Genomic DNA, 15,599 nt, shown 5'->3' with positions numbered 1-15,599 from the left:
TTTTTTGATGACATAGCGTGTTAATTTAAGATTGTGATAAATTTTTTTTTAAAAGTGTTTTTTATTTGAAAATATAATAAAATAATTTTTTTAATTTTAAAATTTATTTTTAATATTAACATATTAAAACAATTTAAAAACATCATAAAAAATTAAATTAAAAAAAATTAAATTTTTTAAAAAACATGGGTGTACCGCAAAATGAAACACTGCTATTTTGACTATATTCTTAATTACCCAACAGATATCAAAAGCTGATGTCGAAGTTGATGGAAACATTCATATTGTCGATGACTAGTTGAGAAGCAAGACGACAATATGGCTATTAGATCCATGGTTAGTATCCTACGACTTTAACTATATTCTTCTTGTTCTGCTGCACATGTAACTGATGATTCAATAAAATCAGGTCTGTAATGTGTTCATCCCCAATCGAAGGCACCGTCTGCATCAAATATAGAAAGCACCATTTCTATATAGCAGAATACCCTTATGGACCTTATGATTTCTTGACAAGATTTTGTAACTAACCCATTTCTTGGTCAAATAATTGAGTATTTTATTGTATCCAATCCACCGACTGGAGCTCATAAATGTTAGTAGATCAATAAATAAATAAAAAAAAAATAGACTCTTCCTTCTATATCTACATGTTTCCAACTTAATGATCTAATTATAACCTATTTTTTTGGAGGAATTAACGATCAACTAGGGACTATCAGGATTACAAATTCAATGTGCAATCTTTAAATATGCGCAAATTAACTAATGAAGCCCCTCCTCTTGATATAAATATCGAACAAGATAAGGGTATTTTTATGATTTTATAGAAGAAATCCCCTGTCCTTCCTCAACGGACAGGTCAACAAGATTCAAAATTTGGCCAGGAAGAGAAATAGTATTTCTTGGTCAAATAATTGAGTATTTCTTTGTATCCACCCCACTGTCTGGAGCTCGGAAGTGTTAGCAGATTAATAAAATATAAAGAAAAATTAGACTTTCCTTCCTATATCTGTATGTTTCCTGCTTAATGATCTAATTATAGCATGTTTTTTTCGAGGAATTAACGATCAACTAGCGGCTATCAGGATTACAAATTCAACGTGCAATCTTTAAATATGCACAAATTGACTAATGAAGCCCCTCCTCTTGATATAAATATCGAACAAGATAAGGGTATTTTTGTGATTTTATAGGAGAAATCCCCTGTCCTTCCTCAACAGACAGGTCAACAAGATTCAAAATTTGGCTAGAAAGAGAAATAGTATTTCTTGATCAAATAATTGAGTATTTCTTTGTATCCACCTTATTGTTTGAAGCTCAGAAGTGTTAGCAGATCAATAAAAAATAAAGAAAATTAGATTCCTCTTATATTTGCATGTATCCAACTTAATGATCTAATTATAGTCTTTTTTTTTTTGGAGGAATCAACGATCAACTAGTGGCTACCAAGATTACATATTCAATATGCAATCTTTAAATATGCATAAATAGACTAATGAAGCCCCTCTTCTTGATATAAACATCAAACAAGATAAGGATATCTTGTTGCTTTTATAAGAGAAATCCCCCTTCCTCCGGGTAAGGAAGATTCAAAATTTAGCCAGGAGAGAAATAGTATCCTGAACCACCAATTGCCAATTTACCATCTTTGGTCTAAGGATCGTCTGCTAATTACAGAATCCTCCACCGATATTCTCTCGCGTATCTTCATTATAAATTGTATTTGGAGGCGACCATTTTATTGGAGTTTCCTGTGGCTCGAGGAGAAGGATATTCCGGGAGGCTAAGATTGCTTGAATCAGCCAAACGTTTCTGTGACTTTCTGTTGTGTTACGTAAACTAGCTTGATTGCAATTATGTCATCCAACGAGTCACAGGACGATAAAGCAGCAAGAGAAAAGGCCATAAATGATTGGCTTCCGGTCACTTCCTCGAGGAATGCCAAATGGTGGTACTCAACCTTCCACAATGTCACTGCCATGGTTGGTGCTGGTGTTCTTAGTCTCCCCTATGCCATGGCTCAACTTGGATGGTATGTATCTATAAATATATGCTTAATCTTAACTTTATTATATATACATAGATCAATATATGCATGAGCTTAACTACTAATTAATTCTTTGTTCTGCATCCATGAAATTTTAGGGGACCAGGTGTTGCCATACTTTTTTTATCATGGGTGATCACGTTATATACTCTATGGCAAATGGTTGAAATGCATGAGATGGTTCCTGGTAAGCGATTTGATAGATACCATGAGCTAGGGCAACATGCGTTTGGAGAGAAGCTGGGTCTCTGGATTGTTGTGCCCCAGCAACTAGTTGTGCAAGTTGGAGTAAACATAGTATATATGGTTACCGGAGGAAAATCATTGAAGAAGTTTCATGATTTGGTTTGCTCCGACTGCAAAGACATCAGGCTAACGTACTTCATCATGATTTTCGCTTCGCTTCAGTTTGTTCTGGCTCATCTTCCCAATCTCAACTCCATTAGTGTTATCTCTCTGGCTGCAGCAGTCATGTCCTTGAGGTACGCACCTAGCTACTCAATTCGCCTCACTATTTGATCAGTTTAATCTATATAGGTATATAATCCAAGACCCTCTTTTTTATACGGATATGGCGGTGATTGCATCATGCAGTTACTCCACAATTGCCTGGGGAGCCACGCTTAATAAGGGTGTTCAGCCTGATGTCGACTACAGCTATAAAGCGAGCACTAAAACCGGAGCTGTCTTTGACTTTTTCTCTGCCTTGGGTGATATAGCTTTTGCATATGCCGGTCACAATGTGATCTTGGAGATCCAAGCAACAATTCCCTCTACACCAGAGAAGCCTTCCAAGAAACCCATGTGGAGAGGAGCCTTCCTTGCATATGTTGTCGTCGCCATCTGCTACTTTCCAGTTGCCTTGATTGGATACTGGTTTTTTGGAAACAGCGTGGAAGACAACATTCTTATCTCACTCGAGAAACCAGCTTGGCTTATTGCAACTGCTAACATGTTTGTTGTCATTCATGTTATTGGAAGCTATCAGGTGCGTTTTACTTCTTCTTTTTCCTTGGTTAATTCAGTTTCAGTCGATTCCAGCGCCTACTGCATGCACACATACATGTATATTGACTCATGATGTATGTTTCAATCTGCAGATATATGCTATGGCAGTGTTCGACATGTTGGAAACTGCATTGGTGAAGAAACTCCATTTTTCTCCTTCTTTCATGCTTCGCTTTGTTACTCGCACGGTATATGTTGGTAAGTGCAGCTTCCAGGCCACTCTATTTTTCTTTCAGCTACCTATTCTAAACGCCTCTGCAAGTTGGCACCTGCAGCTTTGGGCGCTCAATCTCTTCTTTGAATATTGTTTGCTGCAGGGTTCACAATGATTGTTGGTATATGTATTCCATTCTTCGGTGGCCTGCTTTCGTTCTTCGGAGGATTTGCTTTTGCCCCAACAACATACTTTGTAAGAACTCATTACTAACCCAGTATATATATATATATATATATATATATATATATACATATATATATATATATATATATATATATACATATATATATGTATATATATATATATATACATATATATATATATATATATATATATATCTTTCACCACATACCTGCTTCATATTTATGCTATCATTACTGACAAAAAAATCAACTCTTTACAGCTCCCTTGCATCATGTGGCTTGCCATCTATAAACCGAAGAAGTTCAGCTTCTCTTGGATAGCAAATTGGGTGCGTAAGCTTGACATTGTTTATTAATTTTGAGGCTTGAATGAGCTGAATAATTCAAAAATATATTTCAGGTCTGCATTGTGCTTGGAATTTTGCTGATGATATTGTCACCCATTGGTGCCCTAAGACATATCATCCTTACAGCCAAAGACTACGAGTTCTTCTCGTGAGCATCACACCAAATGCGAGACAAGGGCAGACCAAGTACTGTAAAGACAGGGTAGGGTGTTGATTGAGTTGCTGGTTATGGCCTTTGCACTTAGCAGGAAACTCAAATTTAATATTTAACAGTTGTAGAGTTGATGCTGTGTCCTCCTGTTTATACAACGCTTGGGGAACTGGTTTGTTTTATGTTAAGGTTTCTCTGTGTAAACAACAATAACAACTTCTCCATCGTTGATAACTTTCATGGGGGCATGCATGAAATTTAATTTAGTTTGGAAAGGATTTTTTCCTTCTTTCTTCAGGAAATTTACTAATCAATCTTGGTATGTTATGTAACAATATATACCCACATTTTGCTAAAGAGGAATAGTAGTGATAAAGAAGGGAAATAAATGGCAAGAAATAAAAGATGAAAGATATAATTAATAAAAATATAAATAGTACACCTTTAAATAGGAAATATTATCCTCAAATCAAGAAAATTGTTGTTCTATAAAACTAAAAACAAACATGGAAAAATTAATTAAAAAAAACATGGAATCCAATGCTTTAATAATTAATTAATTAATTATTTATCAAGGATGTATTTATTTTATTTTATTTTATTATATGAAAATGTATTGAATAATGCCTCCACACACACACATATACATAGAAAGAGGGGTATAAATAACAATTTGCCAGGCAAACGGGCTGAATAGGGCCCATTGGACCGGACTTCTTTCAGGGCATTTTCGAAATAAATGTAAAGGAGAGGGGAGTATAAATTAAAAACCCGCGAAGACCGCTATTTTATCTACCGAACAACATTATTTTCCCGCCATTTTGCTCAAAGGGAGAGAGAGAATCTGAGAGGGGGAGAGAACGAAACCCTAAGAGAGAGAATCTGAGAGGGGGAGAGAGGTTGCTTGATGGAAGAGGAAATCAAAGAAGAATTTAAGAAGAGCGGGTTCTCTCTAGACGATGAAGAAGAAGTCCTCAAGAAATGTAAGCCCTGCTTTGCACTTTTGTCCCTTAATTTTCTTGCAATGCCAATAGTTCTGTTCAGATCCTAATCTGCTTTAATTATTAGGTCTTACTTTCTGTATAAATTACAATCTGAAGCCATCAGACCTCGTCTCGAGCTGGGAGGTTTACTATCTCAATAGGTGAGTTTTATTCTCCGTCTAGGTTTCTTTTTTCCTTATTATTTTCATGGTTATTTATTTATTTTTATATAGTTTTCACCGTAAAAAAGAACAAAATTATTGCCTTTCAAGCTTAACTTTGGTGCAGGCTACTTGATGAATCGACGGTTCGAAATGCTGAAATGGATGGGTTTTTGTTGCACCTGCAGAATGAACAGAAAGAAGCTGTTGTTAAAGAGGAACCCGACTTGTACATCTATTCAAGCAAAGATGTGGACATGTGAGCTGTTTATTTGACTACTCTTTCTCTGTTTTGCTTGTTAATTTGTTTCTATGCTGGATTGAAAATGTTTGGTCTGTTAAATTTGATTGAAATGTATCATGCTGTCTAGGATCTTGAATTACGATGAAGAAGATATGAAAGAAGAAGTTCCCGGGACCCCAACAGACAAATCTTTAAAACTCAACTCAGATTCATTCAATTCAACACCCAAATCGTATGGAAATGGTTATTCTTCTGGTAAACCATCAAAACTTGTGACACCCTTTGGACGGCGGACTGATAAGTTTGTGGTCAAATTCAACATCAATAGCCTTCCTGTGGTGGATAACAATGATGGTGAGCATGACCATGGGAATCTTGAGGATGAAATTATTAGGAGGGCTCAACCCTGCAAGAGGTGTTCTTTGATGGTCCATAGATTGGGGCCAGAACCTGGTTGCAGGTTCATGTATGACAAGATTGAAGATAGGGTATATGATACTTCTTATTGCATAAACTATAAAGTGGTTCTTCGTACCTCCAATTTTTCTGTATTTCACTAACATAATTTTCCTACCATGTAGTTTAATGCACTTGAAAATCGCATTAGAAAGCATGCAACTGCACTCTTTGCTTCTGGGCTGTATGAGGAACCAATGGACCCAACAGTTGCTTCACAGGTAACTTGGCTGTTGTCTGCTTTCATGATATTTATCTTCTCGTTAGCATTCTGATAACTGCAATCATGCCAGCATGAAATACCATGGCCATGTGCTTATCTCTGTTAGATGTAAATAACTGTATGGGGACCCTAACATATCAATTGTGTTAGATATCTTGTATCCAAAATTCTCCCTATACTCCTGTTATTTGCTTTTTTTTTTTTCTTGTGAAAAAAAAAGAAGATAATTTTTTAGTTTGCCTTTGATGAATTAATTGCTTTCTAAATTCTCCAGCATGCTTTTTGTAAACTTTTACACTGCCATAAAGCTGTTCATCCATGCATCTGATTAGAACTATTGTTTCAGAGAAATATATTTGCTGTCGGAATGATCTGTTGTGATGGAGAAGGGCGTTTAAATGAGAAATCCATCATGTTGCAAAGCAGGTAAGAAGTCACATGATTTTCCTTTATGCTATTCATTTGCATCAATCAACTTGTAAGGGAAATGATGCGACATGCACAATAGGACATCCATGATGAAGTAGATTTATGTGCTGGTATATTTAAGGAGAACAGAAATGATGTCAGTTCATGGTCTAAAAATCTGGTCTCATTTTGGAAGAAGCCTGTGTACGAGGCAATGTGATAAAAATAACTGTCTTGGCCAAGTTTGCCCCCAAAGGGTTGTGTCCAGGCTAAAACAGGGCCTAGATTGCCCAGTTCCTAGATTCATTGTAGATCTGACAATCAGGGTGTTCTTGGATATTTTTTGTCATATGAATGATGGTCACGGGGAAGAGACTGTTGAATGCTAGTCCTGATTATGTGTGCCATATCTATGCAACAGTGTTGAGCATTCTGGAGGCTGCAGTGTTCGTTTAGAATTGCATAACTTGAGCCAGTTCTCCATTTTTCCAGGACAGGTAAACTATAAATAAGATTATTGATCTTTGATCCATATATCCCTAAATCAAGCTTAGCCCACAAGGTTGCGTTTCTGCAGATTGTAGGTATTGAAGGTCAAAATCCTAGTGGACATTGTTTGATTGCGTCTAAACTGGTGGACTCAGTTCCTTTATCTGCCACTGTTGCTGTGAATCAGCATCCTACAAAGAAGCAAGCTTTGGATCTGGTGGTTGAGTCAACCGATTCTTCTTGTGTACAAAAAGAGATATCAGCTGTATGTAGCTTTGTCTTCCGCTTCAATTGAGGATATTAGAATAACACTGTTTCTTGTGCTTGATCATAAGCCATACACACCATGTTTCATAGCTGTTGCTGAGTGGAAGGGACAGATGATTTGGGGTGCAAACATTGGAAGAGTCCAATAGTAGAGCATTTAACTGAAAATATGGAATTAAAATAGTTTAAAATGTTCAGGATCAATGATGCACTTGTAGAAGCTAATGGATTAAAGGCTTTCGGATGGGATAGATTTAAAAAGTATCAGCAGCAGCGTGTGCATTTCATTTGTTAACTGTAGAGAAACTACTGCAAAGCTGAGAAGGCAGGAGGTTTTAAATTGCTGCTTGAAGCGGATAAAACTTGCATACTTGTACAATAAAAGCACAAACCTCGCCACTTAAGACAATAATTCACTTTTCTGCCAAAGTTTTCATTCATAAGTCACATGTGAAATCATAACAAATTGAGCAATCATGTTTGCTCTCTTGTATTCCTGCAATATTTCGATCCTATAGGAAATAATCTGTTTGTATCTAACAGCTTATTGCTTCGGGCCCTTTCACCACAACAGACAACTTATTCTTTGAGCCTCTGACAGAGCTGCTAGCATATGCAGGCAGAAAGTTACCACAATTACTTGTACTGGTATGATTTTACTATTTTTGAATGCATTGTCATGCTCGGGTTATGGGCTCAGGGAATATCATGTCGTAGACTTATTGGCAGTTTTTCTTAGATGGGACCATTCATCGATTCTGAACATCCAGAGGTTAAGAAAGGGGCTGTAGACAGGAGCTTTGATGAGTTGTTTTGTCAGGAAATTCTGAGAAGGGTAACTAATCAAAACGTTGTGAATTGTTTCATGGAAGCAACTTCATTATTTTATAATCATTTAGCTGTTTATTCTTTCAGTTGCAAGACCATGTGGAATATGCTGGCTCTAATGTGCGTGTGATTCTTGTTCCATCTATACGGGATGCTCAGCATGATTTTGTTTTCCCACAGGTCATGATAGTGATATATTGAGTCCTAAAATAATTCCTTTACTTAATCATAGTAGGCACACGCGTGCATGTCTTGTGTCTATTGTTTTTACCTATAGATGTGTATATTTGTTACTGAGATTTAGCTGTGGTTGTGCAGCCTGCTTTTGATATTCATCTCCCCAATCTCGAACATCAGGTACATGATATATATGATTCGAGTCATTCGTGTTGTAACTAGAAAGACGCTGCTTGTTTGATAAAAAAAAAAAAAAAGAACAAACAAACAAAGAAGGTATTTGCAGTAGATTTTACCACCCCATGCAGATCATACATTTTATATTATTTTCTGTCCTTTTGCCAGATAACCGGTCTCACAAATCCAGGAATTTTTGAAGCAAATCAGGTAAAAAATGATGCCTACTTTTTTACACTCAAATTTTCAATTCTTCTTGCTTGAAACTCTCAACAATGATTTTTTGGTTTTCGCTGATGGAAAATTGATTTAGAATTTCCATTTTTCAAAAACTATTTATCTCACCTGTATTTTTTAGAAGTTCCTGTTGGACAATCAACTTTGAACTGTCTGGTGTTCAATACAAGCTATATTACTTTTGTTATTCAAATGTGCTAGGTTAATCTTTATAACAAGGTTATTGTAGACCTTAATCGTATTCAAATATTGATTGCTCACCATTTGGATGATTCACCAAGTACGGTTTTTATGGGCAAATGTTCATTGTTTTGGATCAGTAATTAGAGCTCAGAATTTCTGGCTATCTGCTCGGGTAGCAAACCAAGAGGTTGAGAACCTAGGGAAAATTATAACATTCAGGACATGAGTTTTCCATCCTATTAAGCAACCCTAAAGGATTATAATTATAAAGGAAGCTCAAATTTTTTGAACCCCTTTCAGGTTCAGTCTAGGTTTAGGTTCCATAGACGACAAATTTATATATTTTGTGCATGTCAATAGAATGTTCTACCATAGTAGTTGAATTTACTAGAATTCTAGCTTGGACCAAGCCCAAGCCTCGTTTCTCTAGAGCATGTTAAGCAACTGGGTGGTCAGTAAAGATCCTGAAATTTCCCAGGATCCATTATTGAAAATTGAAAATCTTCTTGTCTTGATTTTTTTCAAGATCACATGCCACTTAGGTCTAGTATCCAAGCATCCCACAACTTCAAATTTCAGAGGTGCTATCGATCCTTATTTTTTTTCATAAACATGAATCTGCATCAGAGTGTGCAATGCATGTATTCTGTTTAATAGTTTTAGTTTCAGGTCAAAGTAGGCTGCTGCACAGTGGACATTCTAAAACAGATAAGCGGAGAGGAGATGTCACGAAATCCAACAGATGGAATACCCAGTGATCGAATGAGTAGACTTGCAAACCATATTATCAGTCAGCGCAGGTACGTTTGAAAATTCTTATTGAAAACTCCTCCACTTGATATTTTTGTTGGTTCAAGAGATCGGAGGTCTAGAGTACCTGACTTGTTAATTTTTAAATAAATGAAAGCAGCTTTTATCCTCTATATCCGCCAGCTGAAGACGTTCCATTGGACTTTTCACTTGCTCCAGAAGCTCTTCACATTACCTCAATTCCAGATATTCTCATCCTGCCTTCAGATATGAAGTACTTTATAAAGGTAAACATAGCACCAAGTACCTGAATCTTTTTGGTTCCAGTCCTGATTTCAAAAAAAAAAAATAGAAAATAGAAAAAAAGATGTGCAGATAGGCTCAAAATGTAGCCCACTAGTGAAGGATGATGGGTTCAATTCTTCAAACCCTTCAAGTGTTTGCTCTCTGGCACAGGTGTTGACCCTTGGTGAAGGGGAAGAGCAAAGGAAGTGCATTTGCATAAACCCAGGAAGACTGGCAAAGGGAGAGGGAGGTGGCACTTTTGCAGAGCTTAAATACCAAGGGAGTCCTGACAAGATGAATGCTTCAATTATAGGCATATAAATCCTGGACCCAAACTCTTTTAAGTAACGTACCAAACTTGAATGTTCCTCGAAATGGCTCAGCAGCTGGTGCACAATATCAGAATTGAAGGTCTAACACAGCTAAGTTTCAATTTGTTGGATCAACATTGTAATAGAAGTTAAAACTAAATGCATAGGTTGAGTGATTTGGAAGGATCTCAGACTTTCAGTCCTCCTGATGCTGCATTAGTGCCAGTGATGACCACCGTAATCGTCTTGCTCTCTCGTAACAATCGAACAGTATATCAGCTGTACAAGTGATTTGGTATAGATACAATATTGTATTCACTCACTTCCTTTCAATGTTCTATGCAGTTACCAATTTGCTCTTACAGAAGAAGCTACTGCAAAGTCATTTAAAATGAGAGTTCAGTTTTCAAGTATAATTTTGTCCAAGATATAGATCACAGAAGTATTAACTGCTTCATCTCTGTAAAACAAAATCATTTCATTGATTGAACAAACAAACAAACAAATGTACGGAACACCGAGCACCGGCTTTCAGGATACTGCCAATGCTCCAGACATTCAGACAAGCACTAGTAACTTGGACAATGTGAGAAGCAGAGGAAGTCCATGTGCTCCATAACAAGCGACAGACACATAGTGTTGTTGCTACATGGTGAAGCATGAAGAGAGTGTCATTAGGGAAGAATACCATGTAGTGAAGGAGGTCCACCAAGAACTAAAGCCATGCTGGGCTCAAGCATTATGTTATCGAAAGCGGAGTTTGGTGAGGCAAAGGTAAGTGAGGTTTGGCTGTGTAGCAGTACTGCACGGACAGCCATAATAACCGCAGGACTGCCATGATGAGCAAGAGACGTGAAGCAGCTCGAAGCTTCTTTTCGCTGTTTTGGTTCCCAGTTTCGAAGAATAACAAAATAAGCTAAAAAATACGTGGAGAGAAACAAAAGAAAGAGTATGGGTAGGGTTGGACTCCGGAGAAGTGGAGTATCCATTTCACCTGACTGCAGGAAATTAACACAAGATTGATGCTTTTTGAGGCTCATGTTATCACATAAAGGACAGAGATTGATACACCTATGAATGATTGAAACAAGCTTCAGAACTCTCTTACTGCTCAAAAAAAAGGTTCAGAATTCTTTGAATCTATGGAGGTGAAGGAGGCTTTTTTCTTTTTCCTTTTTCCTTCCAGATTATAGCCCGCCAATTACAAAACAGAACGACATCAAAGATGCGTTCATTTTTCTGAAATAGAAAAGAATCATGCAGAAGCTCGTCCTGATAAGAAGCGATTTTAGATAAACACCATTTTCTTACTAATACCACACAGCAATTAATTACTTTTCCATATGCCAACCAAAGCCTAGAAAAACAGCTGCACCTCTCTTCTACCGTTTCAGAAATGCTTCTATCAAAACTTGTGCTGGGTGGTCATTTATTACACCTTAATGTTATGCTAAAAACTGTCTTGCCCAAGCTGGCCAAAACCCTGACTTGACATGCAGTTCCAAGAGCACCAGCATGAACTTTGAATCACGAGGTTTAACCAGACATGGCACGTCACTTACATTACCATTCCTCCATCAATAGTGAACACCTGCAAAACAATAATATCTAACTTAGCAACCATGAAAACAGAACGGGGGCTGGGTTCAGCATTCATTAGCTGGGATGCCAAAGCAACCAAGGGGCTCCATTTAACACTTGGCTTTAGCCAATGGACCTCATTACATGCAGTTCCCTGCCATGGCAGAGCATAGCAATTAAGTGGCAAAGTAAACCGAAGGCAATGCATGTTATGCAATGGATCTGGTAAAACCAGGGCATCAATTGATCAAACCACTAGAATTTGTCTCCCTGTGAGACTTCTTAGCTAAATCTGTTTAGCCTATGGATTGCACCACAAGGTTATGGCTCCTTAAGGGATAGCCAGGTAATGAAGCCCGCAGGCAAATTTAAAGCATGCAAGGGGTTGGCTTGGACCAAGCAAAGGGAGAATCAAAACAGTGCCTAGGCAAGCCATGCCATGACAAGAAGCAACCAAAAGAAAATAATTTAGAAGAGCAGGTTTGGGCTATAATTTCACCAGTTAAAACTTACAAAACATGGAAAATCAAAATAGAATAGATTTAGAACCTGTCCAGTGATGTAACTGGAGGCGGGATTAAGAGCCAGGAATTCCACTAGTCCTGCAACCTCTTCTGGTTGGCCATAACGTCCTGAACATATATCAACTGTTATGACCATCATCTGAACATAATTCTATGAGATGCTCGTGAAAAATTTTTCAACTTGTTCAAATTCAGATGACTGGATCAGTTAAATATGGAGATCAAACTGACAAGGACTCGCATTCAATAGAAGCATAGAGCTAGAGAAATATTCACATATACTACAACAAACAAACAAAGATTTGATGAACTACGCAAGCTAGCAATATTAGCACATTTCCAAAAGCAAAAAATGATGAGGGCTTTCAGATGAGTTTCGCATGAATACTTCTCAAACCCTTTGAAAAATTCGTTGCCTCGAAAACTTTGCAGCAGAAACTTAAAAGGCCAACTGCAATGTGAAATTTGAAAAAAAATTAAAAAATTTTAAAAAAAAAAATACTCACCCAAAGGGATGGTTTCCAAGATTTTCTTTTCAATATCATCTCCAAGCTTGGCAGTCATATCAGATGCAATGAATCCTGGGGCCACAGCATTTACCTGGAAAATAGTCTTTAATTAGATCTGATTCCATGCAAAAACTTAAAAAGTGCAGAACAATTTTAACAAAAGATAAAACTCCTGAAAACTCACATTAATGTTTCTGCTTGCATATTCCTTTGCAACACTCTTTGTCAGGCCAATAACTCCTGCCTTTGCAGCACTATAGTTGGCTTGCCCGACATTGCCAACCAAACCAACAACTGATGCTATGTTAATAATCCTTCCCTGCACAAATTAGAAATTTCACTTAATAGAACTTATATTATGCCCCCATTCTGTTTATCATTCAATTTCTGCAAATTATAGATACAGTGGTATTAGCAACAAAAAAGTTGAATCAGCTGAAAGTTTCCTCAGTCTTGGACAAGTCAGTGTACACCCATTGGAAACACTCGTGGTGACAAGTCTCGAAGTTATTTGAACTTTGAGATATGATTCCAGGCTGTCAGTACAGGTTTCAATATAAAGAAATAGTTTTCAGACTATGATAACTTCTTAACAACAATCTGACACTGTTAAAGAAGATTATGTATAAGAGAAGTGCATGATGAACAAAAGAAATTTAAACTTGCAAGGGGCTCAAAACTGTAACAAATTGGGGGTTTAAAGGCACAAATCTATCACTGGCCTAATTAGCCAAGAACAAGGGAGGCCAATGACTTGAAGATGGGCAAGGGATCTTACCTTTCTCTTTTTCATCATAATTTTGGCTGCTGCCTGCACAGAGCACACTATCTTAGTTTGATTAAGATAATCATAAGTTGATGTCAGATAGATCAAATTATTGGATCTCAATGCACACACCTGTGTACAAAGGAATACACCAGTGAGATTCAGATCAATAACATCCTGCCACTGAGATTTCTTCATTCTCATCAGCAATGTATCCCGTGTAATTCCTGAAATCAAGGTATATGCATTACGAGCACTAAAAGGAAAACAGAAAGTGATGAGGAAAGATAGGAGTTATTACTAACCTGCATTATTTATCAGTATATCAACGGTTCCCCATGCATCAACAGCCTACAAATGTGACAAATCATTAGCAGAAGCATAAATATTGTTTGCAATTAAATTCAACCAACAGAAGGAACATCCACTCACAGTTTTCATCATTGATTCCACATCAGCCTCTTTTGAAACATCACCCCCAAAAGTGAGGGCCTGACCACCATAAGCCTCAATCTACAAAATTATCAAATAAACCCAACGGTGGTTTTAATCATGCACTGTGAATTAGTAACAATTCCATTTCCAGTAAACAGAAGAAACAACCACATATACAGCAAGTAAACTGAAATTTCCAGGTTTGAGAAAAAATATTTTGAATGAAACTTGATGAAGCTGTTAAACCAAACATCACCATCTCTACCAATTTCCATTTTAGTCATTATTTACTTCCATTTCAAAAAGGTTATCGAGAATAGGCCAGACAACAAAAGGGTAAACATTGGGCAGCGCGGCAAAAGAAATAAAGCGGCGACTTTATTATTTCCCGACCGCATCAGGCTACAAAGGAGCTAATTCACATCTTGAGCCCTTGAAAGTACGTCATTTTAACACTTGGTGGAAAATAATTGATCGGCACCTTCTATTTCTTTCAATTGGACCGTCTCGTGCTAATCAAACCAGCATTTCGGTGATGGCCAGAAAATTATTGATGGTCAGCTAGCCACTAAAATCTTGAACCGTGAGACACAAAAATGCAAAGCTGAAGGACACCTTGGCATTAAAATTATAAAAATCAGGGATTCACCTACCTCTTTGGAAACTTCCTCAGCTTCCTTTGAAGACCTAGCATAATTAACCAAGACCTGCAATATCAGAAAAAGAAAATATCTCTAATTCACCATTTTCCAGAAATAAAAAAATAAAAATACTATTCTATGAGTTCGATAGTGGAATTTTACTAACCTTGCAACCTGCTTTTCCCAAAGACAGAGCAATTGCTTTGCCAATACCTCTAGAGGCTCCAGTCACTACCACTACCGGTGATTGCACCTTCTGTACCGCCTCTGCGCTCGCTTTTTCAGAAGTCGCAACCTGAGCTCTTACACCTGCGCGTGCGCCAATCAATCAATCAATCAATCACTGATGAATAATCCCCGATGTAAGTAAATAATCACTCTAATTAGAAATTAAAATAGATACCAGAAGAAGCAAATGAGCTCCTCGATCTACACTGGAGAGAAATGCGATGTCCGACTCCAGCGGAAACTGGAGAGAAAGGGCGAAAGTGAGCGATTCTTGTATCAGCGGAGATGGGGAAATGAGCGGCGGATCTGTAGGCGACGACATTGGATCCGGCAAGGGTAGCAGCAGCAGCCATGAGAGGTACAAAGTGTCTCCTTAGAATAGAGGAGGATGAGGAGGAGGAGGAGGAAGGGAAGAAGATAGCCAGAGAAACCACGACGATTTGCTTTGCTTTATATAGGAAAAGAAAATTGATTGGTTGTTTGTAGCTGGTGCTTCGCTTTGTTAGCTCCGGAACTGTTATTAGTGGCGATACACTCCAAGTTGATTTTGGTACTGTTATTACTTTTCGTTTAAAAATATATATTAAAATAAAATTTTTTATTTTTTAGAATTTATTTTTATATTCATATATAAAAAAAGTATAAAAACACTAAAAAATTAATTTAAAATAAATTTTTTCAAAAGAATTGCTTGAACGTAAAAATAATATTTTTTAATTTTTTTTGTTTTAATTTTAAATTATTTTAATGTATTAGTATCTAAAATAAATTAAAAAATATATTTTATTTTAATATATTTTTAATCGAATAATATTTTAAA

At 36.9% G+C, this 15,599-nt stretch overlaps 3 protein-coding genes across 4 annotated transcripts; 2 read left to right on the top strand and 1 right to left on the bottom strand.

The window, feature by feature from the left end:
- The first annotated feature begins 1,662 nt into the window (after positions 1-1,662).
- LOC133695942 (lysine histidine transporter 1) lies at positions 1,663-4,151 on the top strand. Its single transcript, XM_062117922.1, has 7 exons — positions 1,663-2,035; positions 2,149-2,532; positions 2,645-3,038; positions 3,151-3,256; positions 3,376-3,467; positions 3,679-3,747; positions 3,819-4,151. Exons 1-7 carry the CDS (start codon positions 1,860-1,862, stop codon positions 3,915-3,917), a joined length of 1,320 nt encoding a protein of 439 aa, XP_061973906.1. The 5' UTR covers positions 1,663-1,859; the 3' UTR covers positions 3,918-4,151.
- Positions 4,152-4,724: 573 nt separating this feature from the next.
- LOC133697390 (uncharacterized) lies at positions 4,725-10,465 on the top strand. 2 transcript variants are annotated; one of them, XM_062119891.1, is made up of 16 exons: positions 4,725-4,899; positions 4,985-5,060; positions 5,188-5,319; positions 5,432-5,792; positions 5,886-5,981; positions 6,330-6,409; positions 6,813-6,888; positions 6,969-7,145; positions 7,691-7,795; positions 7,887-7,982; positions 8,063-8,155; positions 8,294-8,332; positions 8,498-8,539; positions 9,419-9,549; positions 9,660-9,786; positions 9,956-10,465. In XM_062119891.1, exons 1-16 carry the CDS (start codon positions 4,824-4,826, stop codon positions 10,103-10,105), a joined length of 1,857 nt encoding a protein of 618 aa, XP_061975875.1. In that variant the 5' UTR covers positions 4,725-4,823; the 3' UTR covers positions 10,106-10,465. The 2 variants fall into 2 exon arrangements, with proteins under 2 accessions (XP_061975875.1, XP_061975876.1); XM_062119892.1 differs by lacking the exon at positions 4,725-4,899 and having other exon boundaries at positions 4,998-5,060; positions 5,172-5,319.
- Positions 10,466-11,173: 708 nt separating this feature from the next.
- LOC133697391 (3-oxoacyl-[acyl-carrier-protein] reductase 4-like) lies at positions 11,174-15,324 on the bottom strand. The gene is made up of 11 exons (XM_062119893.1): positions 14,955-15,324; positions 14,718-14,860; positions 14,564-14,617; positions 13,908-13,988; positions 13,781-13,826; positions 13,608-13,702; positions 13,488-13,520; positions 12,894-13,028; positions 12,707-12,800; positions 12,226-12,308; positions 11,174-11,686 (listed from the first exon to the last, which is right to left on the bottom strand). The coding sequence occupies exons 1-11, from the start codon at positions 15,130-15,132 to the stop codon at positions 11,654-11,656; spliced, it is 975 nt and encodes a 324-aa protein (XP_061975877.1). The 5' UTR covers positions 15,133-15,324; the 3' UTR covers positions 11,174-11,653.
- Between the last annotated feature and the right edge of the window lie 275 nt (positions 15,325-15,599).

This window comes from Populus nigra, chromosome 6 (genome assembly GCF_951802175.1).
Source record: "Populus nigra chromosome 6, ddPopNigr1.1, whole genome shotgun sequence".
NCBI lineage: Eukaryota > Viridiplantae > Streptophyta > Magnoliopsida > Malpighiales > Salicaceae > Populus > Populus nigra.
Note: the sequence above shows the minus strand (reverse complement) of the source record. Positions and strands in the feature narration are given on the sequence as shown.

Coding starts and splice junctions, on each gene's coding strand:
- LOC133695942 (XM_062117922.1), top strand. CDS start 1,860: ATGTCATCCAACGAGTCACAGGACGATAAAGCAGCAAGAGAAAAGGCC. Junction 2,036..2,148: donor GCCATGGCTCAACTTGGATG/GTATGTATCTAT, acceptor ATGAAATTTTAG/GGGACCAGGTGTTGCCATAC. Junction 3,748..3,818: donor TCTCTTGGATAGCAAATTGG/GTGCGTAAGCTT, acceptor AATATATTTCAG/GTCTGCATTGTGCTTGGAAT.
- LOC133697390 (XM_062119891.1), top strand. CDS start 4,824: ATGGAAGAGGAAATCAAAGAAGAATTTAAGAAGAGCGGGTTCTCTCTA. Junction 5,793..5,885: donor ATGACAAGATTGAAGATAGG/GTATATGATACT, acceptor CCTACCATGTAG/TTTAATGCACTTGAAAATCG. Junction 8,540..9,418: donor GAATTTTTGAAGCAAATCAG/GTAAAAAATGAT, acceptor TTTTAGTTTCAG/GTCAAAGTAGGCTGCTGCAC.
- LOC133697391 (XM_062119893.1), bottom strand. CDS start 15,132: ATGGCTGCTGCTGCTACCCTTGCCGGATCCAATGTCGTCGCCTACAGA. Junction 13,827..13,907: donor TGGAATCAATGATGAAAACT/GTGAGTGGATGT, acceptor TCACATTTGTAG/GCTGTTGATGCATGGGGAAC. Junction 12,309..12,706: donor CTTGGAAACCATCCCTTTGG/GTGAGTATTTTT, acceptor ATATATGTTCAG/GACGTTATGGCCAACCAGAA.